The sequence below is a fragment of the Emydura macquarii genome, unplaced genomic scaffold, assembly GCF_026122565.2.
Source record: "Emydura macquarii macquarii isolate MOO-44397 ecotype Brisbane River unplaced genomic scaffold, CSIRO-AGI_Emac_v2 contig_1203, whole genome shotgun sequence".
In the NCBI taxonomy this organism is placed as follows: Eukaryota; Metazoa; Chordata; order Testudines; family Chelidae; genus Emydura; species Emydura macquarii.
In genome coordinates, this window is record NW_027131340.1 from 144,721 (window position 1) to 169,876 (window position 25,156).

A 25,156-nucleotide genomic window follows, 5' to 3' on the forward strand; every position below is an offset into this window, starting at 1 on the left:
CAGGGCTTATTTCTGTCTTCCAAGATACACCAGATCCCTCCGCCACATAAATTAGTCCCAACCCCTCCCCCAGTGAAAGGAAACACAGGGGCCACAGCCCCCTCCCCAACACAGCAAGACAGACACACGGACCCACACACTTTATTAATGGTCAACAGCATGGAGAGCAAGGAGAGGGGGCCCCCTAGGGACCCCAATAAATAGAGGGGGATAGGCAGGGGGCCCCCACCCACCACACAGGCCCGGGGCAATGCTGACAGCAGCGGGGGGCCGGGTTAGAGCAGCCAGACCCACAGACCTGGAACAGGCATGAGAGGGGAGCCCCTGCAGCCCTGCCCTCCCCACCCGCAGCCCTGGAGAGACCAGCCCCCAGCCTGGGGGGGGGGGGACACGACCGGGGTGCAGTGCACCCACTAGGGGTCAGGATACAGTGATTCACCAGCAGAGGAGCGGGGTATCCCCTGCAGAACGCTGGGGGGAACTGCACAGGCTCCAGTGCATGGGGGGGGGGGGGGGATCCCAGCAGGAGGAGGTGAGGGGCACAGCTGAAGACGGGGTGGAGCAGGGGCCAGGACTGGGCGGGGGGGTATTAGGCCCCAGGGCAGCCCTACTCGCTCTGGGGCACGGCCACAGTGGGGCCCTTGGGGTCGTCAAAACGGTCCATGGTCTTGAGGCCCAGCAGCAGGTGCAGGCCGCCGGTGAAGATGGCGCCGAGCAGCAGGGCCGTGAGCAGCCCCATCCAGGTGCCCGGCGCGAAGAAGCCGGCGCAGTCGCTGGCGTAGGAGAAACGCAGGCCCGTCACGTTGAACCCCTGGAGCTGGGGGGAGGCAGAGGGGGGTTAGATGCAGCCGGGCTCCCAGCACCCTGCCCCCACAACCCAGACATCCTGGCTCCCAGCCGCTCTACCCACTAGCTCCCACTCCCCTCCCACGGACTGACACACACAGAACCCAGGTGTCCTGGCTCCCAGCACCGGTACCTGCACATCCTGGAGCAGCACTGCCCAGGGGGGGCTGGCCCTGCGCGGCCTGAGCTGGGCGCCGAAGGCCGGCAGGCTGCTGAGGTAGGCGCAATGCCAGGAGTAGTTGCGGGGGGCCGTCACCTGCGAGGCGTTGAACACGGTGGGCACGGCCGAGGGCACCACCAGCTCCAAGCTGCTCAGCTGGAACCAGTCCCCGCCCGAGACGGGGAACCACCGGCTGGTCATGTGGAACCTGGGGGGGAGGCTTGTTCAGACACCTCCAGACAGACCACCCAGTGCCCCCCAGCCAGCCAGCCCCCTAAGCATCCCCCAGACCCACCAGAGCCCCCACCCCACCTCCAGACAACAACCTCCCTCCAGCACTCACCAAAGCCTTCCCTGTCAGCCAGACCCCACCAACCAACCTCCCCCCACCAGACAAACCCCTCCACAGCCCCCCCATGTTATCCCCTCACATGTCCCATCGCCCCCCAGCAGACACCACATGCCCTCCAAAGCACAGCCTCCCCCAGCCTAGCCAACCCCCCCCATACTCACGTGACAGTCAGAGGGGACCCCAAAACATTTGCATACTTGAGCACTAGCCTGGACAGGAGAGAGAGAGAGAGAGAGAGAGAGAAAGTGACCCCTGCAGTGCCCCTCACTCCCAGCCTGCAACCCCCTGGCCCCGCAACTCTGTTGGTGCCCCCCCAGCTCTGCTGGTCCCCTTCACTCCCAACCCACAGCCCCTGGCTAGCCCAGCCCTGGGCTTCCCCCCTCCCCTGCACAAGCTCTGCCAGTCCCCTCACTCTGACTCGCAGCCCCGCTCTCACCGGGAATCATTGACGCTCCAGGACGAGCCGCTCACGTCGACAGAGGCCTCGGCCCCAAACGTGAGGGGTGTCAGGTCCACCCACTTGCTGTCCTGCGCCACGGAGAAGTTCCGGGCCCAGAAGAGGATCCGGGGCTCCCCTGTCAGGGGGTACCGCACAGGGGGGTGCTGCGCTGGGGTCGGCTTTTGCAGCAGCTGGCGGCCAACTCCTCCCGTGGCCACCTCGGAGACGTCCCGGAAAATCTGGAGGAGAGGGAGAGGGTGAGAGCCGGGGGCAGAGCTGGGGCCCCCGTCGGCAACACATATCCAAGAGAGGTGCAGGGCTGGGGCAGTAAATATGGGGGTACATATCCAGGATGGCTGCCGGGGGACGCGCACAGCTCAGGGCTAAGGGCAGGTCCCCTTGAGGGGCACTTAGCTGCCCTGGGGCTTGGAGAGGATGGGGGCGGCCAGTAGGATATGTAGCTGTGAGGGGTCAGTATGAAGGGAACGGACCAGGAGAGGTGCAGTGCTGGGGCAGCAGAAATGGGGGTACAGACCCAGGAGGGGAGCCCAGCAGGGGGGACGTACCCGGGAGGGGCGCCCGGCTGTCAGCAGTGCTGTGTAGGGCACATCCTCCTCCTTCAGGGTGCTGAGCACCTGCCCGATAATTTCGTCTGGGGGGGAGAGACACGTGAGTTAACTGCCCAGGCCCCCCCACAACGACTGGGGCAGGAGAATGGGGTGGCCAGACTCACCGTTGCTAGTCAGCACCTCCTTCAGGGCCATGAGGCTGGAGCTGGGAGGCAAAGAACAGCACATTAGGGGGAGCCACCAGAGCCCCTCCAGGAGACCCACATGCCAAAAACAGCCTCCGCCCATGGGCCCCATGCCAGGACCTCCAGCCCCATGTCCTCCTCTCCCCAGCCCAGCGAGTCATGGCATCTCCAGCCCCCCATTGTTGAGCCAGGGCCCACAGAGCCACATGGGCTTGAGAGAGCAAGCTGTGGGGGCCTGTGCAGGGTGGCCACACCAGCAGCAGGGCGAGCAGGGGGCACATGCCCAGCCGTGGGGACGGGGGATGCACCAGCACCAGGGGAAACTGGCTGGGAGGGGGGCACAGGGGACATGTCCCTGGCCGTGGGATGCAGGATGGCATGTACTCAGCCGTGTACGGCAGACCATGGGAGGTAGGACAGTGGCAAAGACAGGCTGTGAGGGGCACATACCCAGTGGAGTAGGGCAGGCGCACCAGCAGCAGGGCAGGAAGGCTGGCATTGAGGCGCAGCTCCCGCAAGGTGCCAGGCTCCACGTGCAGAGGGCTCAACCCCAGCTTCTCCTTCAGCAATGATGGGACCCTCGTGGCAGCAACCCACTGCACGGCCGGAAGAACTAGAGAGGAGGGGGCCCCCGCCAGGGCGCTCTGTGGGGGGGGGGGAGTGAGAGGGAGTCAGAGAGAAGGCCTGCCCTACCCACCTCCAGTACCCCCCTGCAGCCCTGCCAGGGCCCCTCCCTCCCCACTCGCAGCCCCTGCTAGCCCAGCCCAGCCCACCTCACCCACCTACCTCCAGGCTGGGGAAGGCGCTGTCAGGCTTGTTGCCGAAGACCCCTCCATACGCCGTGAAGTCCTCCAGGCTAAGCTGGGTCAGGGAGCGAGAGGGAGTTAATGGGGGGGGAGGGGTGGTGTTGGGGGATGCATTGTGATTTGTGGCATTTGTCACATGACCACTGACCAAACCAGGGGGGGCTGGTCTCACTTCCCCTTACATAGGGGTTGTGGGGGAGGGAACGTGGCCCGAGGACAGGGCCTGAGCAGGGGATCTGGGAGCTCTGTCCAGCTCAGTGCCCCGCGGGGCTAGCCCCCACCAAGGGGGCTGCTCGGGGCCCCCCCGCCCCTTGGCTCCACGACCCTCCCCAGGGAGCTCCCCCTGCTCCGCCAGGAGGTGGGATCCCCAGCGGCACAGCAGGGGCACGGGGCAGGAAGAGGCTGTGGCGGGGGCCCCGGGGCGCTCACCTTCTCCTGCAGGAAGAGCAGCACGTTGCGGGGTCCCTGCTCCAGCGCAGGGCCGAGGAGCGCGCCCAGCTGGGCCTCCCCAACCACGTGGCCTTCGTAGCCGTCCGCCAGGGGGGGCCAGAGGGAGCTGGAGGGGACAGAGAGGTCAGGGGAGGGGGACAGCGCCGGGCCGCCCCACCCCGCCGCAGGACAGACACGGACACGGACCCGGACACGGACCCCGCCCCCGGCCCCCACCTGCGGCTGGACCAGGCCAGCAGCGGCACGTGCCCGCCCCGGGCGGCCCCGAGCACCAGCCCCGCCGCCAGCATCAGCCCCGCCGCCACCGCTGCCGCCATCTTGGACGCTGTCCCCGCCCGGGTCCGCCGGAAATGACTTAAGCCGCAGCCGGCCCCGCCCGGCCAATCCCTGCGCGGGGAGCGCCCAAAGGCGACCAATCAGAGCGCGGGGAAAGGGAGACGCAGCCAATAGCAGCCTCCCGGGAGCTCCCTCCCCCCGCGGGGCTTGGGGGGCAGGCCCCATCCCAGCCCCAACAACCCCGCTCCCCCTCGTGCCCCCCCGCCCCTTGGGGACACGGAGAATGCAGGGTGGGGGCTACCCCCCCCAAGTCCCGGGGGGAGGGGTGGGGGGGGAGCCTCGTGGGGGAGGGGGAGCTAGCAGGTTCACTGGGGTCACAAACTCAAGCCACCCCCACCACTCAGGAAGACTTTAACCCCTCCAGTGCCAGGGGCCAGCAGGCCTCACCCACGGGGGAAACCGAGTCACGTCTCCTGCCGGTTACGCTGGCACAAACATTCCCACCTTCGCCCCAGCGGGAGGGGATCGGATTGTTTTATTTCACCACAACAGGGCAACTTCCTCTCTTCACACATGCCCAAAGCCCGCTTCCCTCCAACACCCCAGCAGACGGTTCCTTCGCACTGCCCCCAGCTCCCGCTCTCTCGTCCTTTTCTCGGGGCCAAACTCCCACGGCTTGCAGCAGCCCAGCCTCTGCTTTCTCTGGGTCTGCTTCTCACCCCCCATGGGGCACCAGCCCTTGGCAGCACTGTCAGCTCCGCCAGTCAAGGCTTGCCCGGGGTCTATGTTATGCTGCAGCCACCGGTTCCACAGAGACGCTAACTTCCCTGATGCGAAAGGTGGCTCTTATCCCATCTCCCTGGCATAACACCACAATTGCCCAGCTCGCTGGCTACAGCACACGTGGGTCTGCCAGCCGCGGGGCCGTTTCCTTTCTGTGGGAGCAGGCCCAGGACTCTGGCTGGCTGGAGCAGATGCTGTAATGGCCCAGCCATGGGGCAGCTTGCCATGGGTAGACCCAAATCACTCCCCAGCCAGCTGACTGTTCCACACTAATGCAGTGTGCACCAGAGCCAGGTCTCACTCCCGCCCCCAGAAATCGTCCACAGCCTGGCCTCTGGCTGCCTCCGTTTCTGCTGGTGGAGCTGGGCCCCAGGGTCCGGATAACTGGGCAGCGAGCCGGAGGCTGGGCACAGCCCGCTGGGCATTCGCTTGGACTCTGCCCGCCTCCCCGCCCCATATGGCCATGGCCCTGGCCCAGGGTTGCACCACAGCCCCTCCACTTCCAGCCCAGGGGCACCAGCTCTCCCCCCCCCCCACCCGTTGCATGGAGGAGATGCTCACCCTGCTGCTAGTGTGATGGGGGGAGCAGCTACTAATCAGCACCTGGCTGGTGCCCCGTAGCTGAGGGGTGTGGGGCAGCTTAGGGGCTCTCTCCTCATGTGGGGCCCTGGGGAGAAGACAGCAGAGAGTGAGCAGCCCCCGTATTCTCCAGCTATGCCCTGTCCCGACTGATTCCCCCCTCCATTGAACTGGACACTAAGCTCTCCCACCCCACAGCCTGCCCCAAGTCTCTGGCCCCAGATTTGCCCCACATTACCTAGACCCCCAGCCCCAGGACACACCTCCAAACCAACATGGGGGTTAAAGTCCTTTATTGGAAAAGTCCAGAGTATAAAAAACAGGGATGCTGGGTGGCCCCCTGCAAGCAGGAAAAGGGGGTGCTGGGTGGGCCCAAAAGGAGAAGGGAGGAGTTCAGCGAGCATCCCCATCCTGACTCATGCAAGTCATTGTCTTGCTCACTCTATAATTTAAGGGGGGTTGAGCCAGCAGCCCACCTCGCCCCCCCCTACACTGGGGGGAGTTTATTCTCCCCCCCAGGGAGGAGGCTTAGAGTGAAGAGGAAACACCCCTTTCCAATCCTAGCCTGCACCAGCAGGGACCCCACAGCTTGGGGGGGGGGTGAGGCCAGCAGACCCCCTCAAAGGCTGGTGCACCCCCCCTTTATAAGGCCTTCACCAGGAGGCTCCATGGGGGGACACAGGCAGAGTCCAAGGGGACAGGAGGCTTCAATGGGGGCTGCTCAGCCAGGCTCTGCCCCATGGCAGGGGGTGGGGAGGTGCAGCAATGACAATGCAGTCATCTCCTATCATGCCTCAGGGTTGTCAGCCATGCCCCACGGGCCGGGGGGGGGTGAGTTGGCTGGCACGTGGGGCAGGTGGCCGTGCCCCCCCAGCTATCTTTGCCATTGGAAGGTCTGATGCAGCCGCTCGGCCTGGCCCTTCAGCGCCTGGATCTCGCCCTGGATGAAATCTGTCAGTGCCTTGCGCATCTCCACCTGGAGGGAACGGGGGGGATCAGGGCACCCCGGACACACTGCGCCACCCCCGGCCTGCCTCCTCCCCAGGACGCTGCCCCCCGGATGTGTTGGGCTCCCCCAGCCGGATGCTGCTCCGCTATGGGTCACTGTCCCTGCACCCCACACAAACACAGGGGCCCCCACGCCAGACCTCTCCCAATCCCCCGGTCACTTCCCCCTTCCCCGCTCACCGCCGACTTGTTCTCGGCCTGGAGATGCTCCAGCATTGGCCGGACGCTGAACGGTTTCCCGATGAGAACGGTGATCCGCTGGGGGGGGGACATGACAGTGAGTGGGGACCCAGCTGCCCCCAAATCCCCAAACCCACTGTTCATTGCCCCCTCCCCTCAAACCCAGCCTCCAGCGTAGTGGGGGAGAGGGGGGATTAACCCATCCCTCCTGGAGCTGCTGTTTATGTAGGACCTACTTTAAACCTTGTCAGTGCTGAAGAGCCCCCCTCCCGCCCCCCAGTCCAGGGCAAGGCAGGGGGCCCCCAAGCTCTGACCCCACCAGCTGGTGTTTATGTTGGGCCTACTCAATGCAGCAGGGTGTGGGGGAGGGGGCTCCTCTCCCCCCACCTACCCCACCCCCAACAGGCCGCCCAGTACCCACCTGGCCGACACGTGGCACGTAAGGGGGGGTGTTGGGGAGCACATCGTTCAGACCTGGGGGCGGGAAAGAGCATTAGAGACGCAGGTGGGGATCTCCCCTAACAAGTTAGCCCCCCTAATCTGACCCCCCAGCCCCACATTTCCCAGCCCCCGACTAACCCCTGCTTCCCCCATAGTCCCCTCCACTGCACCGTGCTCTCCAGCCCCCCCAGACAATATCCCTCTGCCAGCAGCCCCCCAGAATAACAGCCCCACTCTCCAAGTAGAAGCTGGGTCCCCCTCCCCCTCGGTGACCGCAGCCCTGGCCCAAGCGAGACAAGACTTAGGGAGCTCCGTTTCCCAGCCCCCCGCAAGTGCAGGCCTCACCAATGTGCCAGAGGGGCAGGATGATGGGGTGCTGCCGGCACTCAGCCAGGAGACGCCCGATCCCTGGGGGCAGAGAGAGGAGGGGGGTTAAAAAAGGCAGGGCAGGGTCCCCCCATTCCCCAGCTCTGAGAGGTTAAAAAGGGCAGGGTCCCCCCATTTACCCAGTTCTCCCCCCCACCGCAGACTCACCCCACTTGAAGCGCATGAATTCTTGGCTCATGTTCACCTTGCCTGGGAGGGAAAAGAAAGGGGTGTTTCAGGAAAGGGCACAAGGAGACCCACAGCCACCTCCCCTGCAGCTGTGCCCATTACTCTGCACTGCCCCTTGCCATGCCCCTGAGCCCCATGGGGCCCTGCCCTACCCCTACCCTTCAGCCCCCAATTGCCCCCCGCCCCTCTGTGGCTGTGCCCCACGCACCCATGCTCAGTTCTTCCCCCAAATGACCACACCCCCCAGCGTGGCTGTGCGCCAATGCGCCCCAAGACGCTGTGCCAAGTTCCCCCTGCCCATGCCCTGTCCCCCGTCCAGCGTTACCCTCGGGGAAGACGTGCACCCAGTCTCCGTGGTTGAGCTTCTCCAGGATGAAATCCATCCCTTTCTGATAGACGCCGTCCCCTGGGAGGGGGAGTGCCATTAACCCTCCAGCCCACAGATCCCACCAGCCCCATAGCTTCTTCCCCTTCAACTCCTGCCCCCGGGATGCCTCAGCCCACCCCATGTCCTCCTTCCCCACGTGTCCCCCCGCCCTGCCACCACCTCCCCTGTGTGTCCCTCCATGTGCCTCCCCTACATTATCTCCCAACTCCCCTGACTGGGCCCCATGCACCCCTCCAGCCCTGGCCCCCAGGGCCTCCCTCACCTCGGCACACAGGGACACACCGGCCCAGACTGAAGAAGCGTGAGTGCAGCTCTCGGGTGAAGCAAATGTCGGCGGCCGTGGGGGTCCTGTGGGGGGAGCAGATGACACGAGGGAGGGGAGGAGGCTCCAGAACCCTCCCCCCCACAGCACTGCTGACCCTTCCCCCACACCCAGCAACACAGGGCCAGCTGGACAGAGGGCAGCAGGGTGGTGGACTCCCCTAGGCCAGGCTGCCTCATACCCCCAGGGACAGGATCAGCATGGGCCCCTGCCAATGCAGTGGGGCGTGTGCCCCAGGGTAGGGCCTTTGCAAGGGGAGTTACAGGGATGATCGATGTGGAGGGGTTCCCCACAAACTCCCCTCCCACAGCCACCCCAGGAGCCCCTCCCACTCACCATCGCATCTTCTGTAGGTTCCAGACGTGCCGCAGCTTTAATATCCCTGGAAATTGGGTGGGGAGGAGAAAAATGACTAGGGTAATCCCAGCCCAACACCCCCCAGGAGATCATTGCTTCAGGCAGGAGGGATCTGTCCCCCGCACAGGGACTGCGCCGAGAAACCAGCCCCTCTCCCCTGACAAAGGGACTCTGCCCCCATAACCCGTGCATATGAAATTTCCCCCAACCACACTCTCCAGGAGTCCCCCCGAGATGGATCCCTCCTGCAGAGGCATGGCTGGCACAGCCCCCCTGCGCCTACCCCAGAGGTGGGGGTCGTCCATGCAGGATTGATGGTTGGACACGGTGATGAGGGGGGTGCCAGGCTGGCGCTGCTCCACCAGCTGGTACAGAACCTCCTTGTTATGAACCTGCAGCCGGTTCATGTGCCCTGCAAGAGACAGAGGAGGAAAAACTGAGATGGGGGGGGCAGCCAAGGGAGACAGCACGCTGGGCTCCCCACCCCCCAAGGATCTGGGTGAGGGGAGAGGTGGGGGGGACTCAGTAGCTGGTGGGAGAGCAGCTATGGGGGAGAAGGGGTATGAGGAGTCAGTAGCAAGAGTATTGGGGGCCAGCTTAGGGGGCACAGGGCAATGGGGGAGCCAGGGAGTGTGTCGGGGGCACATGGCAACGGGGCAAGTCCGGTGAGGGTCTGGGGAGCCCAGCACTCACGGGTCCAGAAGCAGCTGTAGGTGCCCACCAGGCCGGTGACGAAGCGGCTGGCCAGAGTCCAAGGGAGCCGTGGGGCCGGGGGGAAGGGCCACGGTACCTCCAGGGGCATCGTCCCCCCGCACCAACCTGCCGGGGACACGACGGGGGTCACGTGCGGCTTGCGGGATCCCCAGCGCCCCCTTCGCTGCCTGCCCCCAGCCCACCACCCCTCCCCCAGCGCCCCCTTCGCTGCCTGCCCCTCCCCCCAGCGCCCCCAGCCCACCACCCCTCCCCCAGCCCCCAGCCCACCACCCCTCCCCCAGCACCCCCTTCGCTGCCTGCCCCTCCCCCCAGCGCCCCCAGCCCACCACCCCTCCCCCAGCGCCCCCTCGCTGCCTGCCCCTCCCCCCAGCGCCCCCAGCCCACCACCCCTCCCCCAGCGCCCCCTTCGCTGCCTGCCCCTCCCCCCAGCGCCCCCAGCCCACCACCCCTCCCCCAGCGCCCCCTTCGCTGCCTGCCCCTCCCCCCAGCGCCCCCAGCCCACCACCCCTCCCCCAGCGCCCCCTTCGCTGCCTGCCCCTCCCCCCAGCGCCCCCAGCCCACCACCCCTCCCCCAGCGCCCCCTTCGCTGCCTGCCCCTCCCCCCAGCGCCCCCAGCCCACCACCCCTCCCCCAGCGCCCCCAGCGCTGCCTGCCCCTCCCCCCAGCGCGCCCAGCCCACCACCCCTCCCCCAGCGCCCCCTTCGCTGCCTGCCCCTCCCCCCAGCGCCCCCAGCCCACCACCCCTCCCCCAGCGCCCCCCTCGCTGCCTGCCCCTCCCCCAGCGCCCCCAGCCCACCCCCTCCCCCAGCGCCCCCTTCGCTGCCTGCCCCTCCCCCCAGCGCCCCCAGCCCACCACCCCTCCCCCAGCGCCCCCTTCGCTGCCTGCCCCTCCCCCCAGCGCCCCCACCTCCCCAGCCCCCCGCCGTAACGCGCGGCGGCCCCAGTGACGTCCCCTCCCCACCAACTATCGCACACCTCAAGGCCGCTCCGCTGCCGTAAAGCGCGGCCGGCGCTGTCGCAATACTAAGGTGTCGCTCAGTGCCGCAAAGAGGCTTGGAGGACTCGGAGTAGACGAGACCCTATGGGTAGAGTGGACAACTTCCGCGTTCGGGACCATGGAGAGGGGTGGCAAGAACGGCCCTACCACCCCTCCCCCGTCCGGGCAGACGAGACGTGCGGCTAGAGCGGCCCACTTGACGTGCTGCAGGAGCGCCCCCTTCCCCTCGCTCTTGGTGGCCTCGGACGGGTCGGGTCCCAGCCCCAGGCGCAGCAGGCTGACATCACACCGGCACTGATGATGTCACGATCAGATGCAATGACATCACAGCCTCACACAATGCCCTGGTGGCAAAGCTGCCAATGTCATGTATGTACACAATGACATCGCACCAAACCGGGTGATGTCATAATCCGGCTCAGTGATGACACAGCACAGCTGGTGAGGGCTGACTGCGTGGCCGGTCTGGTGATGTCACGGCTGCCCACGATGTCAGACCAGATCTCGGGGTGATGTCACCAGCACACCCGGCAGCGCGGCATGGCACGATGACCTCACGGGGACGTGGCCTGTTGTGTGAGCGGCATGTACACAAGCTGGCGGCCATGTGTGGCCTGGTCTGTCGACACATCGCCACGTGTCAGTCACGGTTCGTGTGCATGTTCGCACCAGCAGGCGTGTCAGCACATGGTGCACAGGTACATACACGTTGTGGTATCTCTGCAACCAGCGCCTACCAGAGTGTGTGCGTGCGTGCGTGTCAGCTCCTGCGTGCGCATGCGGATGTGTATCAGTGCGGTGTGTTGTGTGGTAGCCACGCGTGCCATGATGTTTTGCTGGTGGTCGCACGGCACATGTTACGGCACAGTAGCATGTGCTTGCATGTCAGTGTGTACAGGTGTGTCAGTGCATGTTTGTGCATGTCGAGGCATGTGCTTGATATGTGTGTGTTAGTGTACGCATGTCAGCTCACGTGCGTGTTCTGGGGCACGTGTCGTTCTCTGCTGGTTAGCCCTCCTGACCTGTTCCCTTGTGTTCCCTGCAGTGGGGGCGGGGGGCACCCAGATACCTGCCCCTCCCCCTGCGGGTGCGGGGTGGGGCCAGCCCTGCTGCGCTCAGCAGGATTGTCCCGGGAAGAGGAAGTGAAACCGTGGCAGGAGGCTGGGAACCATGGGTGGATCAGCACTAGCAGCCGGCACAGCTCCTGTGGGGCACAGGAAGGCGGGTGAGGCTGGGTTTCCTGCCGGGCTGGGGGGGTCAGGTCTGGGCTCCCTCTTGGCTGGGTACAGGGGGAGGGAGGGAGGGTCCTGGTTACCCCTTTGCTCCTCCCAGGTCCTTGGGGACAAGCTCTATGGGGCAGGGGACCCCCCCCCCTCAGATCACTGGGGTGGGGGAGAGTGTGGTCACTCCTCTGGAGAGACCCCCCCCCAGGTTGCTGTCAGGGAGGCAGAACAACCCCCTCCAACCCGATGCCCTTTTCCTGGAGGCTGGCAGCCTGGGGGGTAACCATCTCTCAGCATAGGGGAGCCTGTCTTGGGTGGAGACTCGTGGAGAGGGCAGAGGGGATAAGGGGTGGCATGTTTTGGGGAGCTGTTTACTGGGGGGATCATGATGGGGGGGATTGTGTCTCCTGGGGGAGTAGCCGTGGGGCAGGAGTGCGGGGGGAGCTGAGCCCCAGGCCCTGCCCCTCTGCGGATTCAGATCCCGGGCGGGGCCTCCAGATCGGAAAAGGAAACACCAGGCTCCATTCCCCCCACCCCCACCGCTTTGCCTCCCCAGCCACCACTGGGGGCGCTATCTGGGGCGCTATCTGGGGGTACTCTCTGGGGCGCTATCTGGGGGGCTCTCTGGGGCGCTATCTGGGGCGCTATCTGGGGGTACTCTCTGGGGCGCTATCTGGGGCACTATCTGGGGGTACTCTCTGGGGCGCTATCTGGGGGTACTCTCTGGGGCGCTATCTGGGGCGCTATCTGGGGGTACTCTCTGGGGCGCTATCTGGGGCACTATCTGGGGGTACTCTCTCTGGGGCGCTATCTATCTGGGGGTATCTGGGGACAGACCAGTACTCTCTGGGGCGCTATCTGGGGCACTATCTGGGGGTACTCTCTGGGGCGCTATCTGGGGCACTATCTGGGGGGCTCTCTGGGGCGGTAACGGACAGACCAGCTGCGCCTAGGTCTGCTCTCTGGGCAGGAGGGCTGCTATATTTAGTTCCTCCGGGAAGTCCCGTCTATATTTAATGCCAACCCCAGGGTGCCCATTGCCAGACCCCTCCCCCAGCCCGCCCAGCTCCGTCTATCTGTCTGTCCCCATGACCCCTCTGCCTTTCTGTGTCCAGTCCGTCCGTCCTCTCTCAGGGTTTGCCTGTGGCCGTGTGTCTCCCTCTGCCATGGGGCTGCCCCCCTGCCCTCCCCAGCCCCTGCTGCTGCTGCTGCTCCTGTGCCCAGGCGGTGCCCCCTTCCGGATCTGCGCCTTCAACCTGCAGCGCTTCGCCAGCCCCAAAGCCGCCAAGGCTGGCGTCATGGACACGCTGGTCAAGGTGAGACAAGGGGTCAGGGGCGAGCACAGGGGTAGGTTGGGGGCAGGGGCAGGAGCCCAGGGAGGTTGGGAAGGGATGTTGGGGGGCCCGGGGAGGTGGGGACTCTCTGGGATGCAGGTGCAAGGAGGTGGGAGCTGCTGGGGAGCTCTCAGGGGGCACAGAGAGGAACAGAGTGAGGGGGGAGACCACCAGGGGTAGGGGGATCTTTCCTGGGACAGGGGGCAGGGTGGAGTCGGTGTGTGATTTGCATATGCAGATGTTGCTAATGAGCACTCCTACCCCCAGATCATCTCACGCTGCGACATCGTGGTGCTGCAGGAGGTGATGGACGCCAAGGGGCAGGCTGTGCCCGCGCTGATCAGCGCCCTCCACAGGTGGGGCGGGAAGGTTCTGTGTGGGGGGAGCCTGGGGGATGAATGGATGGAGGGAGGGGTGCTGAGGCGGGGTCATAGCTGAGATTGCCCTCACCCCGTCCCCTCCTGCCCCTCAGGTCCGTGGGCCCCGATTCCTACACGTCCTTGATCAGCCCCCTGCTGGGACACGGGAACTACCAGGAGCGCTACGTGTTCATGTACCGGTGAGCGCTGCCCGCGGGCTCTTTGCGGACAGCCGGCAAGGCCCGCACCTCGCTTCCCTTAAACAAACAGCGCCGGGCCCCTGGCTCAGAGCCGCAGGTTACCCCAGCTTTCGATCCCAGCCGTCTCTGCAGGTGTGGGGAGAACAGGCCCTTCGTTCAGTTACCGCCTGGGGTGGAAAAGCAGCACGGCCTGTTTTCCTCTTCCCAGCTCGCACTGCGAACCAGGTCTGCGAGCTGTGAGGTCTGGCAGGACGTGCTGACGAGATCCACTCAGGTCAGCACAGTAAAGTCCAGCGCCTGCAGCGAGCTGGACTCTGGGAGAAGCCTTTCTCCTTGTGGAGCCGGCACGTTTAAGGGAGTTTGATTCACTGGCCACGTTTGAACGGCTGCTTGTGTGCGTTTGTGATGCAGTTCCCATGTCCAGTCACAGGCAGCTGGGCAAACATCACAAGTGAGAAAAAAACAAACTGTCGGCCAGTGAGCGAGGCTCCGTCTACACTGAGGGCGGCAGATCGATGGAGTGGACGTGGAAACCCGCTCCATCGACCTGGAAAGTGACGCTATTAATCCACCTCCGCCAGGGGGAGGAACGCTGCGTTGACGCCCGTCGGCACAGCCGACTGAAGACACCGCGGTGCATAGGAGTCAGGAAGCCGACGGGACGCACGCAAGCGCCACTTCTAGCATAACACGAGTGAACTGAACACAGGCCACCAAAAGCGGTGTTAGGCGTGTATCGACGAGCGTCCGCTGTGCACGTGGGAGGTGATTGGCCCACTCTGCTCGGCCCCACAGAGATCTCAGGGGCAGGACTAGGTCCAGTTCGGGGCAAGATGGGGACAAACTGGAGAGTCCAGAGGGGAGCAGCACAAGTAAGGAAAGGGTTAGAGACGCTGAGCTGTGCAGCAAGATGAGAAAAGCCACCCGAGAGGGGACCTGAGACCAGCTTCCCAAGGTGCTAAGGGCTGTTCTGAGGATGAGGCTCCCTTGTTTTCCGTGGCCACTGAAGGGAGGACGAGGTGGACTGGGTGTCACCTGCAGCAAGGGTGATTTCTCGCTCCACGGGTCGGTGAGCCAAGCCTCGGCTCCCATGGGCAGCAGCGGGATCCCTGTCACTGGACGCTCGCAAGCCCAATCTGCACACACAGACCCTGCCAGGGCTGCCCGTGGCCCTTCCAGCCCGACGTTCCTGGATCTAGACGTGCGTTAAGCTCCAGAATTGCTCAGCTAACGGTGCCCAGAGTCCGAGCACCCTCCGGGGCCGCGGCTGGAAGCATGTCAGGGTGTCCTGCCTCTCACGGGGCACTAAAGGGAGATTAAAATCAAGGTTTCCTGCGTGCTGATTTAAATCAGCCCCCTGGGGAGCGGGGAGATCCGGGCTCCAGGCCCGCTGTAACCGTGCTGCTTACCTGCAGGTCTGGCCACACCCGGCTCCTCGACTCCTACCTGTACTCGGATGAGCACCCCGACAGACCGGACATCTTCGCCCGCGAGCCCTTCGTCGCGCGCTTCAGCCTTCCCAGCAAAGGTGCCAGGACGCCTGGGTTCTGCTGGGGAGTCTAGAGGGTTAGAGCGGGGAGGTGCTGGAAGCCAGGACGCCCGGGTTCTAGCCCCACCGACTTACTCTTCCTTTCTCCCCCCAGACCTCCCAGACCTGGTGCTTGTCCCCCAGCACACCGTGCCCAAGAAGGCCGAGGCGGAGATCAATGCGCTCTACGATGTCTTCCTGGACATCCGGGCCCGTTGGGGGACGGAGGTGAGGTGGGGGTGCCGGGCAAGCTGGGCTGGCCAGGGCCCAGCAGGGGGCACTGTACTGGCAGTAACACAACACTGTGCGACCGGAACCCAGGCGTCCTGGCTCCCAGTGCCCCCTGCTCCACTCCCTAAACCCTGCTCCACTCCTGATGCTTCCTGCCCCTCACTCCAGGACATCATGTTCCTGGGGGACTTTAATGCTGACTGCGGCTACGTGGCGAAGAAGCGCTGGGGCCAGATCCGGCTGCGGCAGGAGCCCGGCTTCCACTGGCTGATTGGAGACGCTGCCGACACCACAGTGCGGAACAACACACACTGCGCCTATGACAGGTCGGACCCAGGCATCTGGGGTCCAGGGGAGGGGCCAGCACCCTGGGCACAGGGGGTTGCTCCATGGGAAGGGGCGTGGAGATGCCGGGTAGCTGTGGGAGGCGGGAGCCAAACAGGGAGGGCATTGAGGGACCCTGGCATCTGCCTGCCCTGAGCCCCATTTCCCCTCGCCTGCAGGATCGTGGTGCATGGCGAGCGCTGCCTGAGGCTGGTGGTGCCTGGCTCTGCCAAGCCCTTTGACTTCCCTGCCAAGTTCGGGCTCACGGAGGCCGAGGTGAGGCCCCCCCCCCACCCGGTGATCAAATCTGATCCAACTCCAACACAGCTCATTGCCTCCACGTGTCTTGGCTGCGGCTGGGATCCCGTGTCTAGTTCTGGTGCCAGGGGTCAAATTGGGGCAGGGGGTGGCTAGGAAACCTGCCTTGGCATGAGAGGCTCCCGAGGAGGTGACGGGCAGGCAGGGCTAACCCCGTCCCAGGGCTGGGCGTTAAAGCTAGACTGGGATGGGTTCCCCTGGCTGGCACTGCTTCTAACAGCTCACGTGCCACCCGCCCCCAGCGTCTTTCTTGGCACCAGTGCTTCCCCTGCAGAGAGGCAGCCGAGGCTCGCATTTCGGCCAGCCGGGGGAGAAACGTCTGCTCCCTGCTGTCTGCCAGGGTGGGGACATCGGTGCCAGGATGGACGCATGTACGGTGGCAGTGGTCACAGTGACCAGTGGGGTTCCTGGTTCTCGCTTGTTACATGCGCCAGAGCCGGGGGATTGCTAGACAAGCCTGTGAACCCTGTGTCCGCTGCGCCTGGAATCAAGAAATCCCTGGCTCCCCCACCCAGTGACCCTCTGTCTCTGTCTCTTGACCCAGGCACTGGAGGTCAGCGACCATTACCCCGTGGAGGTTGAACTGAACGGCGCCCTGAGGGGGCACTGGCTGGCCTGCCCGGCACTGCTGCCCCTGGCGATATGGCTGGTCGGGCTGGGCTGATCCCCGCTCAGCTCTGCAGGAACATGGACCTTGGGCTGAACCACCTGCAGGACTCTGAGGGGGGCAGCACCCCCCCCTTTTCCACCAGGACTCTCCAAGCAGCAGAGACCTTTACTCAGATGCCTCGGTTTGCCCCCCCCCGCTTTTGTTGGCTCAAGGCTCCCCCTCCATGGAAGATGCAAAAGCCTCTGATCTCAGACCTGACGAACTCGCTGCACCAAATACACGGCTGGCGGGAGCGTTGCTGCTCGTGGCGTGATTGGGGCCGGGGGTGGGGTTCAGGAATAATGGACTCGGCCCCATCGCAGAAGCACCAGACAGCAGCGACCAGCGGGATCCACTCGCAGGGCATTTCCTTTAGGGGCTCCTCACAGGCGCCGTGTCTCTGAGCTCACAGGTCAGGCGCTCGGCTGGGGGGGGCAGACCCTGGTCAAGCCCAGCCCCTCCACTTTGGCCAAACCATTAAATGCAGCCTGTGCCCAGAGGCTCTTTGCTAGTTAGTCCCAGGGGAGGAGGGCGCGCCGCAGCCAGGCCATGGGAGCGCGGTGGGGGAGGAGACGGGCGTAATGCGTCAGGGTAACCCTGTGGCCAGCAGGGGAGCTGGGTCAGGTCGAGCACCTCGTGCTGTGGCCAGTGTCAGGCTGCTGTGCCCATGGCCCACGTGGAGGGCAGCCCCCGGGAGCGAAGGCAGCCTGGCCACGTGTTCCAGGAGCGTGGCTCTCAGTGGGGCCCAGTCACGCTGGACGGGCCTGTGGGGGTGGGGGGCGGGGGGGCCCACAGGGATCGGTTCTGGGTCAGCGTCTGCACTATCTTCATCAGCGACTGAGCTGCTGGGACTGGCCAGGCAGGTCCAGCGCGTAGCACTGCAGCACGGGGAGGGGGGGGGGAGCGCCATGAGACCCGTGTTCATAGCCCAGCGAGCAGCAGCCCCCCCACTGCAGCGTGCCTGGGGGAGGGCCCAGAGCGGCACGTCCAGCTGCTGCTGCTGCCCCACATCACCCAGCGGGGAGTGGAGCTGGCCTGGCCCAGGGGCTCCCGGACGCCTGGGTCCCATCCCATCCCAGGGCAGCTGCCGGCCCTGCAGCCCCCTTCCCTGCTCTGGAGACGAGCTGCTGTCGCTCCTGCCGTGCCTTGGCCGCCACCCGCCCGTCCTGTGCCAGCCAGCCCCATAGGCACAACCAGCCAGCCCCATGCCGTCTCTGATGGGGGGAGGGGCAGAGCAGGGCGATTATCATGTGACCCGTCCCCCCCTCAGGGAATCTCAGTGCCCGGCCGGGCACCCAGAGCAGGGGACTGTGCCCGTGAGCATCTTGGCGAATAGGCCAGCCCCCAGAAACTTACCTTGGCCTTCTGTGAACCCCATTATATGTCCCGTGGCAGTGAGTTCCGCAGGTGGACGGGGGAGGTTTGTAGCATTACCTCGCTCTGGGCGAGCGGTCTGCGTGGGCCCCGGTGAGAGCGACGCTCCCCGAGAGCCGAGCACAGCCTCAGCCGGGGGCATGCCCCACCTGGGCGGCAGCACGACACCTGTCAGGCGGCCCCAGCTCAGACGGAGCGAGAGGGGCAGCTTGTGGCACTGGTTCCGGCCCGGTAAGAAACGAGCTCCCAGCGGGCGCTGATGGGGCAGGGAGGCTGTGGGTCCGCTCAGAGCTGTGGGGTCGGGGGGAGACAGGGCAGCCTGGGCGGGTCACAGCACCAGTCAGAACCAGCCCCCCATGGCAGGGCATTAGCAGCATTAGGCCCAATGCGCCATTGTCACCTTCCAGCGTCTCAAGAGGCAGCGCCCCACATTCCAGGTTACAAGCCCGCCATGGCCCCCGTGGTGGGCCGCAGGGGCTGGTCATGCAGGGACCGCTCGCTCGGCACTAAGCTGCAGCCACCTCTGGGGCGGGGCATGGGCGGTTATGGGTCAGCTGGAGTGTGGGTTCACCCCTCCTGGTGCAGCCGTGTCCCGTCCCATTTCCCCCCCCCCCCTCGACACCAGGGCTCCAGGCAGGACGGGGACTTGGCGAGACCCCTGGGGGGGTAGCCACGCTGCTGAGTGGGACTGGCCAGGGTTGGGGGGGGGCTATGGGGGCTCCCCAAAACTGTGCCCAGGAGCAGGACAGCAGAGAGGCTGGGGGCACACGTGGGTCAGGCCAGGGCTGGGGATCTGGACACCCCTGACCCAGCAGGTGACTGGTGCCGTGTCTAGCATTCATCCCATGGGCCCAGCCCCAGCCCCTAAATGAGCTGCCTGCCCCCAGCCCAGTGGCTGAGAGCAGCAGGTGGAGACACGCCCCCCCAGCCACCTGGGGTGCAGCCTGGCTCCGCCTCCCTCCCACCCACCCAGCCAGCGCCCCGGCCGGACACCTGGGTTCTCTCCCTGCTCTGGGAATTGAGCAGGGTGCCGGGAGCCGGGACACCCGTCTTCTCTCCCTTGCTCAGCTCTCAGGGGTGGGAGTGGGGTGTGGGGCCGGGAGCCTCTAGTGGTTAGAGGGGGAGGGGTTGGGGGCCCAGGAGGGGGATTCTCTGGTCTGGCCCAGGCTGTTCTCTCCCCTGCACGTGCCGGGCTCACAAAGGGGCACCCATCCCAGCTGCCAACTCAGCAGTGAGCAAGCGAGCAGCTGTGGGCACCGCCCCGGCCTGGGCACAGACCCACCCAGCCCTCTCCCAGCGTGGCTGCACCCCCCCGCCCACCATGCACCCCCTGGCCCTCCTGCTGCTCATCCTGCGTGTGGCCGGGGCCAGCTTCAAGATCTGCGCCTTCAACATGCACGGCTTCGGGGAGGCCAAGGCGGGTGACGCCCGGGTGATGGGCGCCCTGGTGAAGGTGTCGGCATGGGGGGCAGGTGCTGAGGCTGGCCTGGCCTGGGTGGGCGGGGGGGAAATGGCCGGGGTCGTGCCCAGCCCCCCGTGCTGAGCGAGCGTCTCTCTGCAGATTCTGGCACGCTGCGACATCGCTGCGGTGCAGGAGGTCCGGGACGCCAAGGGGGAGGCTGTGCTGGCCCTGCTGAGGGAGCTGAACAGGTACCAGGCCCAGCCAGGACACCTGGGCCCCTGCCCGGCTCTGTCGGGGAGCGGGGCCTGGTGGTTAGCGCAGGGTGGGAGCCAGGACATGGCGCGTGAGCACGGTGACCGTCCCAGCTCTCTCCCGCGGCAGGTACGACCCTTCCCACAGCTACGCGCAGCTGGGGAGCCGCAGACTTGGCCGTGGGACCTACAAGGAGCAGATTGTCTTCGTCTATCGGTAACTCCCCCCCACCGGCCCCTGGGGCCAGCTGGGAGCTGACACCCCATAGAGAGGAAAGCCCCATTCCTGGCCTGGGGCTGCCCCTGACGCTGCTCTCCCACAGGGCGGACCTGGTGTTGGTCACTGATTGGTACCAGTTTGGGGAGGCTGGAGACTTCGCCCGGGGGCCCTTTGCTGCCCGCTTCCATGCGCCCAGCACAGGTGGGTCACCCCCTTCCGCAGGGGCCGTGCCGTGCCCAGGGACAGCACCCTCCTTCCACCAGGTGGGTTAACGCCAGCAGCTGCCCTGGGAAATTGGGGTCCTCCCACTAACAGCTTCCCCCCTTCCAGCCATCAAGGACTTTGTGCTGCTCTCCCATCATGCCAGTCCCCGCGATGCACCCCGGGAGATCGACCGGCTCTACCGGCTCTGCCAGGAACTGACCCAGCGCTGGGGAACCCAGGTACGGGGGAGCCCACAGCCCCTGGCATTTGGGACACTGAAGTGCCAGCATCCTGGGGAGGGAACAGGAGCCAGGGGGCCCTGCAGCTACCACTGGGGGTAGGGGAATGGGACCCTGGCATCCAGCTTCCCTTTGCTGTCCCCCCAGAACGTGATGATACTTGGAGACCTGAACGCGGGCGGCACCTACGTCCCCCCCAGCGCCTGGGGCTCCATCCGGCTGCGCTGTGAGCCCGGCTTCCACTGGCTGATCGGGGACAGCGCCAACACCACGGTGCGAGCCCGGACCCACTGCGCCTACGACAGGTACCCGGGGCAGGCCTGCGAGAGCCAGCGGGGGGTGAGGGTGCCCCCGGGGCAGGCCTGCGAGAGCCAGCGGGGGGTGAGGGTGCCCCCGGGGCAGGCCTGCGAGAGCCAGCGGGGGGTGAGGGTGCCCCCGGGGCAGGCCTGCGAGAGCCAGCGGGGGGTGAGGGTGCCCCCGGGGCAGGCCTGCGAGAGGGGAGAAAGAGCCCCTGGCACAGGGGATGCAGAGGGGGGTAGGCAGAGGTTATTGGTTTACCCCTCAGGCCCCCCCACTCCAGCTGTCCCACGGGAAACCATGGTTCCCTCTTGTGTTGGGGGTAGAGGAGTAGAGGCCAGTTAAGGGGCAGCCCCCCCTCACCTCTCTCTCACCAGGATCGTGGTCCAGGGGGACCAGCTGCTCAGAGCCGTGGTGCCTGGCTCTGCCAAACCCTACAACTTTGCCCAGAACCTGGGGCTGTCAGAGGAGGAGGTGAGCCAGGGGAGGGGCTGGGCCACTGGGGCTGACACCCCACTGCCCCCGGCAGGGCTATGGGGGGGAGGAACCCCCTTCCCCAGGAAAACAAAGCCTAAGATGAGGGGGCCCAGGACAGCTGAGCTCTCCCGGCTCGGGGAGGTCTAGGGGGTTAAAGCAGGGGGGGACCCCTCCCCTTTCCAGACTACTGCATCCCTTTCAGGCAGCTGCTCACTCCCCTCACTGAAGTCAATCACACCCCTGCCAGAGCACAGGGACTGCGCCTAGCCACCTGGTTTTACAAGAGGCTGGCAGACAGACTGTTGCCCCACCCCCAGGAGCGCCATAGTCCTGCTTGAGAACCACGGGCTGAGAGAGGACCGGGGGGTCAGGTGATGGGGTCCCTGGAGGGTGCTGGGTTCTCCACCCCAGCTTGGGGAGACGGGTCTGCTGGTGAGAGCCAGGACGCCTGCGTTCTCTCCCAGCTTCGAACAGGACGTGGAGGGTGCTTAGGCCTTGACGCCTTCTCCACACAGGCACTCCAGGTCAGCGACCATTACCCCGTGGAGGTCAATCTGCGGCTGGCTGGGTGGGTACCAGGGGAGCTCTGAGCATCCACAATCGGCCCCCCACAGTGCAAGGAGCTGCCCCCCCCACCTCCAGCAGGGGCAGCCAGGGGCTCCCCCCACCCAGCAGCGGAGTTCAGTGAACCCAGCACCTAGCCCTGCCTCCACCCAGCACCCTGCAGCTGGCTCTTGGAGCCTATTTGCCCCAGCAGGTCACCCCGCTGCCCCCTGCTGCCCCAAGGAAGGGGAAGGCCTGTGCTTCTGAGACCCCCCCAGCTCAGCCCTCCCCTCACTGCAGCACACTGGGGCAGGTGGTAGAGGCCAATGCTTTTATTCCTGCTGGGGGATGCCCGCTGGCACCAGGGCAGGGGGCAGCCAGGCGGCTCAGGCCGCGTGCAGGGCCCGCCACTTGTCCAAGGGCCCCCGGCTAGGGATGTACTTGACGCCGCAGCCATCAGGCAGCAGCCGCTTCTCGGCCACCATCTCCTCGAACTCGTCTGCGTTGAACTTGGTGAAGCCCCATTTCTTGGAGATGTGGATCTGTGGGGTGGGGGGCAGTGGTTAGAGGCCAGTCTGCTCCATGGGCAGTGGGACAGGCCCCAGCCCCATTCCCTGCCTCCCCCCTCCCTCCGGCTGGATCAGAGCCAGCGCCTCCTAGAGAAACAACCCCCAACCAGCCCTACAATGGTTTAGGGAGAGCATCCCCCGCTCAGCCCATCCCACAGCAGTGCCAGGGACTGTGCCCCTTGGCCGTGCCCCACAGCACGGTACCCCAACACCCAACCCTGCAAGGGAACAGCCCCAGCCCAGCCCCCCCACCCCTGGCTACCAGGGGAGCATAACCACTGCCCATTCCCTGCAGCACAGTGCCCTCAATGCCTGGCACTGCCCAGCCTCCCACCCCGTGCGTCCAGCACCACCTGCCAGGGAAGTACCCCAGCCCCTGTCACCTTCTGGCGTCCAGGGAATTTGAACTTGGCCCTGCGCAGCGCCTCCACCACATGCTCCTTGTTCTGGGCCTTGGTGCGGATGGACATGATGACCTGGCCGATGTGCACTCGAGCCACCGTGCCCTGCGGCTTGCCAAAGGCGCCACGCATCCCTGTCTGCAGCCTGCTGGGAACCACAGGGCATGAGCCGGGGGGCCATGAAAGGTGTGACACCCCCACATTCCCAGGGACCCTGCCCCCTCAACAGTCAGAGGGGACCCCAGAACTCCACCCCACACCCCCGCTGCAAATACCCTCAGTGCCCATGTCCCCACGGTCCCTTAAAGCGCTCCATACGGGGCACAGAGCACATACACAACCGGGGGGGTGCTGTGCGCAGCCATTGCACACCGGGCCCCCACGGCAGGTGGGCCGGTCGGCTTAACTGGCTGCGGGTCCCCCCTCCCCGCCCCCCAGGGTCCCCCCCACCTGTCGGCGCCAGCACAGGACAACATCTTGTTGATGCGGATGACATGGAAAGGGTGCAGGCGCACGCGGATGTGAAACCCATCCTTCCCGCAGCTCTTCACCATGTACTTGTTGGCACAAATCCGGGCAGCCTCCAGTGCTGGGGGGGGGGGGGAGGGGGAGAACAGAGTGAGATGGGGGGAAACGAAGGGCCCCCCTCAGCCAGGATCTTCCAGACCAATTTATTGACTGCCCCACCCCCAGCCTAACACCCCGACCTTACCCCCAAACAAGCCCCCCCATTTCAGCAAACTCCCAGCTCACTTCCCCACTCCAGTGCCTGGCCCCCCTTTACCTTCAGAGGAGAGCTGCTCGTACTCGTCCGACACCATGTGTCCACAGAGGGGGAACTCGTCCACCTTGGCCTTCTTCCGGCCCAGGTCGAAGATGCGGATCTTGGCATCTGAGGAGGAAGGGTGACAGTGAGGAGACCCTGGGGGCTCAGTCTGGGGCATGACACTCCCCCCCCCCCCCGGACACTTCCTGTACCAGGCTGAGACCCTCCCAGGGGTGCAAGGATGGGGATTGAAGCTGTCAAAGACCCACCAAACCCACAAAGACAGCAAGCCCCCCCTTTCCTAAACTCAGTAGACACTCCTTTCTTACAGACCCTACACAAACACCCACAGCCAGCTGGGGCGGACTTACCGGGAACGCCCCTGCAGAAGCGGGATTTGGGGTATGGCTTGTTCTTGCAGTACCTATAGCTGGGGAAGGGGAGACAGCAGTGAGACCGGGTCACACCCCCCAGCACCCCGGCAATTCACAAGGGGGGCAACATCAGAGTCCGCCCCCAGCCCACGCAGACCGCCCCCCACCAACCATCCCCCCTCCCCCAGCCCACGCAGACCGCCCCCCACCAACCATCCCCCCTCCCCCAGCCCACGCAGACCGCCCCCCACCAACCATCCCCCAGCCCACGCAGACCGCCCCCCACCAACCCCCTCCCCCAACCCACGCAGCAGAGCGCCCCCCGTGCCCCCCTCCGAGCCACACTCACCAGCGCGCGGGGCGGCGGCCCATGGCGGCTCCGGGGCGGGTCTGGAAGAGACACAAAGACCGGATCAGCCCGGGGGGGGTGAAGGGGAGCGGGGGGGGTCCCGTCCGGTACCGGGCAGTGTCGGGGGTACGGTATCAGGGGCCGCGGAGCATTGTGGGTATCCTAGGTCCCACCCGGCTCGGCCGCACACTCACCTCGCCGTCGCCGTGCGGGAAAGAGAAGGGAGTCATACGCCTGCGCGCCGCTTATATATCCCGCCCCCACCCGCGCCGCGCGGCCGCTCTGGGCCCCGCTTCCGGCAAAGAGCGCTGGCGCCGACCAATAGCGGCGGGCTCTCGCCCCGGTGGGCGGTCTCGCGCATGTGCCGTTTTGTTCAGCCCTCGGCTCCGCTCTAGCCACGGCTTCCGGCGTAGAGAGGGAGGCGCATGCGCATCACCGACACCAGGCCTCAGACTTCGCGCGCTCGAGAGTCCGTGCGCACGCGCACTCCTCCCTCCCTGCCGACATTTTAGAGAACTAGTAGGCACTGCGCACGCGCAGTTCCTGGCAGGCCTACGGCTGTTGCGCATGCGTATTGATGATGAGGCGTGTCCCGTGCGGTCCCGCTAGCCAAGCTATCAGACCATAGAGGTTCAGTCATACACGATCCCCCCGTATGTAAATTTATCAACGCTGATTGGACAGGAAGGCGGCACCACGTGACAATTATATTTACGTCTCATTTGCATACCCGTCTCTAATTAGCACACCTAATTGCATTACATTGCGGGGCTCATTTGCATATCTCGCGCTACTTGCCTTGCACGCTGGAGCTAATTTGCATACCAGCCAGTAAGGTTGCATATTTGCAGCAAGTTTGTCTCTCCCCCGGCAATTTGCATAATAGGAACTAATTTGCATAGCGTGATTTTTGCCTCTGGCGGCTGCGGCTCATTTGCATGCGAATTAAATCAGCCCTAGACACAGTTGGTCTCTGCAACTCATTTGCATAGCTGAATAATGCACATCTCTGTGTGCTTTGCAGGCCTCGTGGCCCCGCCCCTGCCCGGCCGTGCCTCAGTTTGCCCAGTGGCGCCCGGCTCACTGCAGCCCAGCACCTGCCAGTGCCGCCAGTCTG

General features: G+C 65.5%; 5 protein-coding genes and 1 non-coding gene across 11 annotated transcripts; 2 read left to right on the plus strand and 4 right to left on the minus strand.

The window, feature by feature from the left end:
• Positions 1-125: 125 nt before the first annotated feature.
• Positions 126-4,141, minus strand: ATP6AP1 (ATPase H+ transporting accessory protein 1). Its single transcript, XM_067546920.1, has 10 exons — positions 4,024-4,141; positions 3,787-3,913; positions 3,338-3,412; positions 3,002-3,195; positions 2,531-2,571; positions 2,364-2,449; positions 1,795-2,036; positions 1,520-1,567; positions 980-1,214; positions 126-817 (listed from the first exon to the last, which is right to left on the minus strand). Exons 1-10 carry the CDS (start codon positions 4,122-4,124, stop codon positions 608-610), a joined length of 1,359 nt encoding a protein of 452 aa, XP_067403021.1. The 5' UTR covers positions 4,125-4,141; the 3' UTR covers positions 126-607.
• A 1,278-nt stretch (positions 4,142-5,419) lies between these two features.
• On the minus strand, positions 5,420-10,439 carry TAFAZZIN (tafazzin, phospholipid-lysophospholipid transacylase). 4 transcript variants are annotated; one of them, XM_067546939.1, is made up of 11 exons: positions 10,386-10,439; positions 9,390-9,515; positions 8,980-9,108; positions 8,676-8,721; positions 8,280-8,365; positions 7,955-8,035; positions 7,609-7,650; positions 7,420-7,482; positions 7,055-7,107; positions 6,634-6,711; positions 5,918-6,421 (listed from the first exon to the last, which is right to left on the minus strand). In XM_067546939.1, exons 2-11 carry the CDS (start codon positions 9,496-9,498, stop codon positions 6,320-6,322), a joined length of 789 nt encoding a protein of 262 aa, XP_067403040.1. In that variant the 5' UTR covers positions 9,499-9,515; positions 10,386-10,439; the 3' UTR covers positions 5,918-6,319. The 4 variants fall into 4 exon arrangements, with proteins under 4 accessions (XP_067403042.1, XP_067403040.1, XP_067403039.1 ...); XM_067546941.1 differs by lacking the exons at positions 5,918-6,421; positions 10,386-10,439 and adding an exon at positions 5,420-5,533 and having other exon boundaries at positions 9,390-9,569; XM_067546938.1 differs by lacking the exon at positions 10,386-10,439 and having other exon boundaries at positions 9,390-9,569.
• Positions 10,440-11,538: 1,099 nt separating this feature from the next.
• On the plus strand, positions 11,539-17,064 carry DNASE1L1 (deoxyribonuclease 1 like 1). 3 transcript variants are annotated; one of them, XM_067546942.1, is made up of 9 exons: positions 11,539-11,632; positions 12,746-12,946; positions 13,232-13,320; positions 13,437-13,523; positions 14,939-15,051; positions 15,167-15,279; positions 15,451-15,608; positions 15,786-15,882; positions 16,469-17,064. In XM_067546942.1, the coding sequence occupies exons 2-9, from the start codon at positions 12,797-12,799 to the stop codon at positions 16,586-16,588; spliced, it is 927 nt and encodes a 308-aa protein (XP_067403043.1). In that variant the 5' UTR covers positions 11,539-11,632; positions 12,746-12,796; the 3' UTR covers positions 16,589-17,064. The 3 variants fall into 3 exon arrangements, with proteins under 3 accessions (XP_067403043.1, XP_067403045.1, XP_067403044.1); XM_067546944.1 differs by lacking the exon at positions 15,786-15,882; XM_067546943.1 differs by lacking the exon at positions 13,437-13,523.
• A 2,204-nt stretch (positions 17,065-19,268) lies between these two features.
• On the plus strand, positions 19,269-21,627 carry LOC137152363 (deoxyribonuclease-1-like). The gene is made up of 8 exons (XM_067546931.1): positions 19,269-19,400; positions 19,509-19,597; positions 19,731-19,817; positions 19,924-20,021; positions 20,151-20,263; positions 20,366-20,568; positions 20,938-21,034; positions 21,553-21,627. The coding sequence occupies exons 1-8, from the start codon at positions 19,269-19,271 to the stop codon at positions 21,625-21,627; spliced, it is 894 nt and encodes a 297-aa protein (XP_067403032.1).
• Positions 21,221-24,281, minus strand: RPL10 (ribosomal protein L10). Its single transcript, XM_067546922.1, has 7 exons — positions 24,234-24,281; positions 24,040-24,080; positions 23,688-23,746; positions 23,335-23,442; positions 23,001-23,139; positions 22,533-22,695; positions 21,221-22,122 (listed from the first exon to the last, which is right to left on the minus strand). Exons 1-7 carry the CDS (start codon positions 24,267-24,269, stop codon positions 21,967-21,969), a joined length of 702 nt encoding a protein of 233 aa, XP_067403023.1. The 5' UTR covers positions 24,270-24,281; the 3' UTR covers positions 21,221-21,966.
• On the minus strand, positions 22,835-22,966 carry LOC137152370 (small nucleolar RNA SNORA70). The gene has a single exon (XR_010919513.1). It is a non-coding gene; the product is annotated as a small nucleolar RNA SNORA70 (small nucleolar RNA).
• Positions 24,282-25,156: the final 875 nt, after the last annotated feature.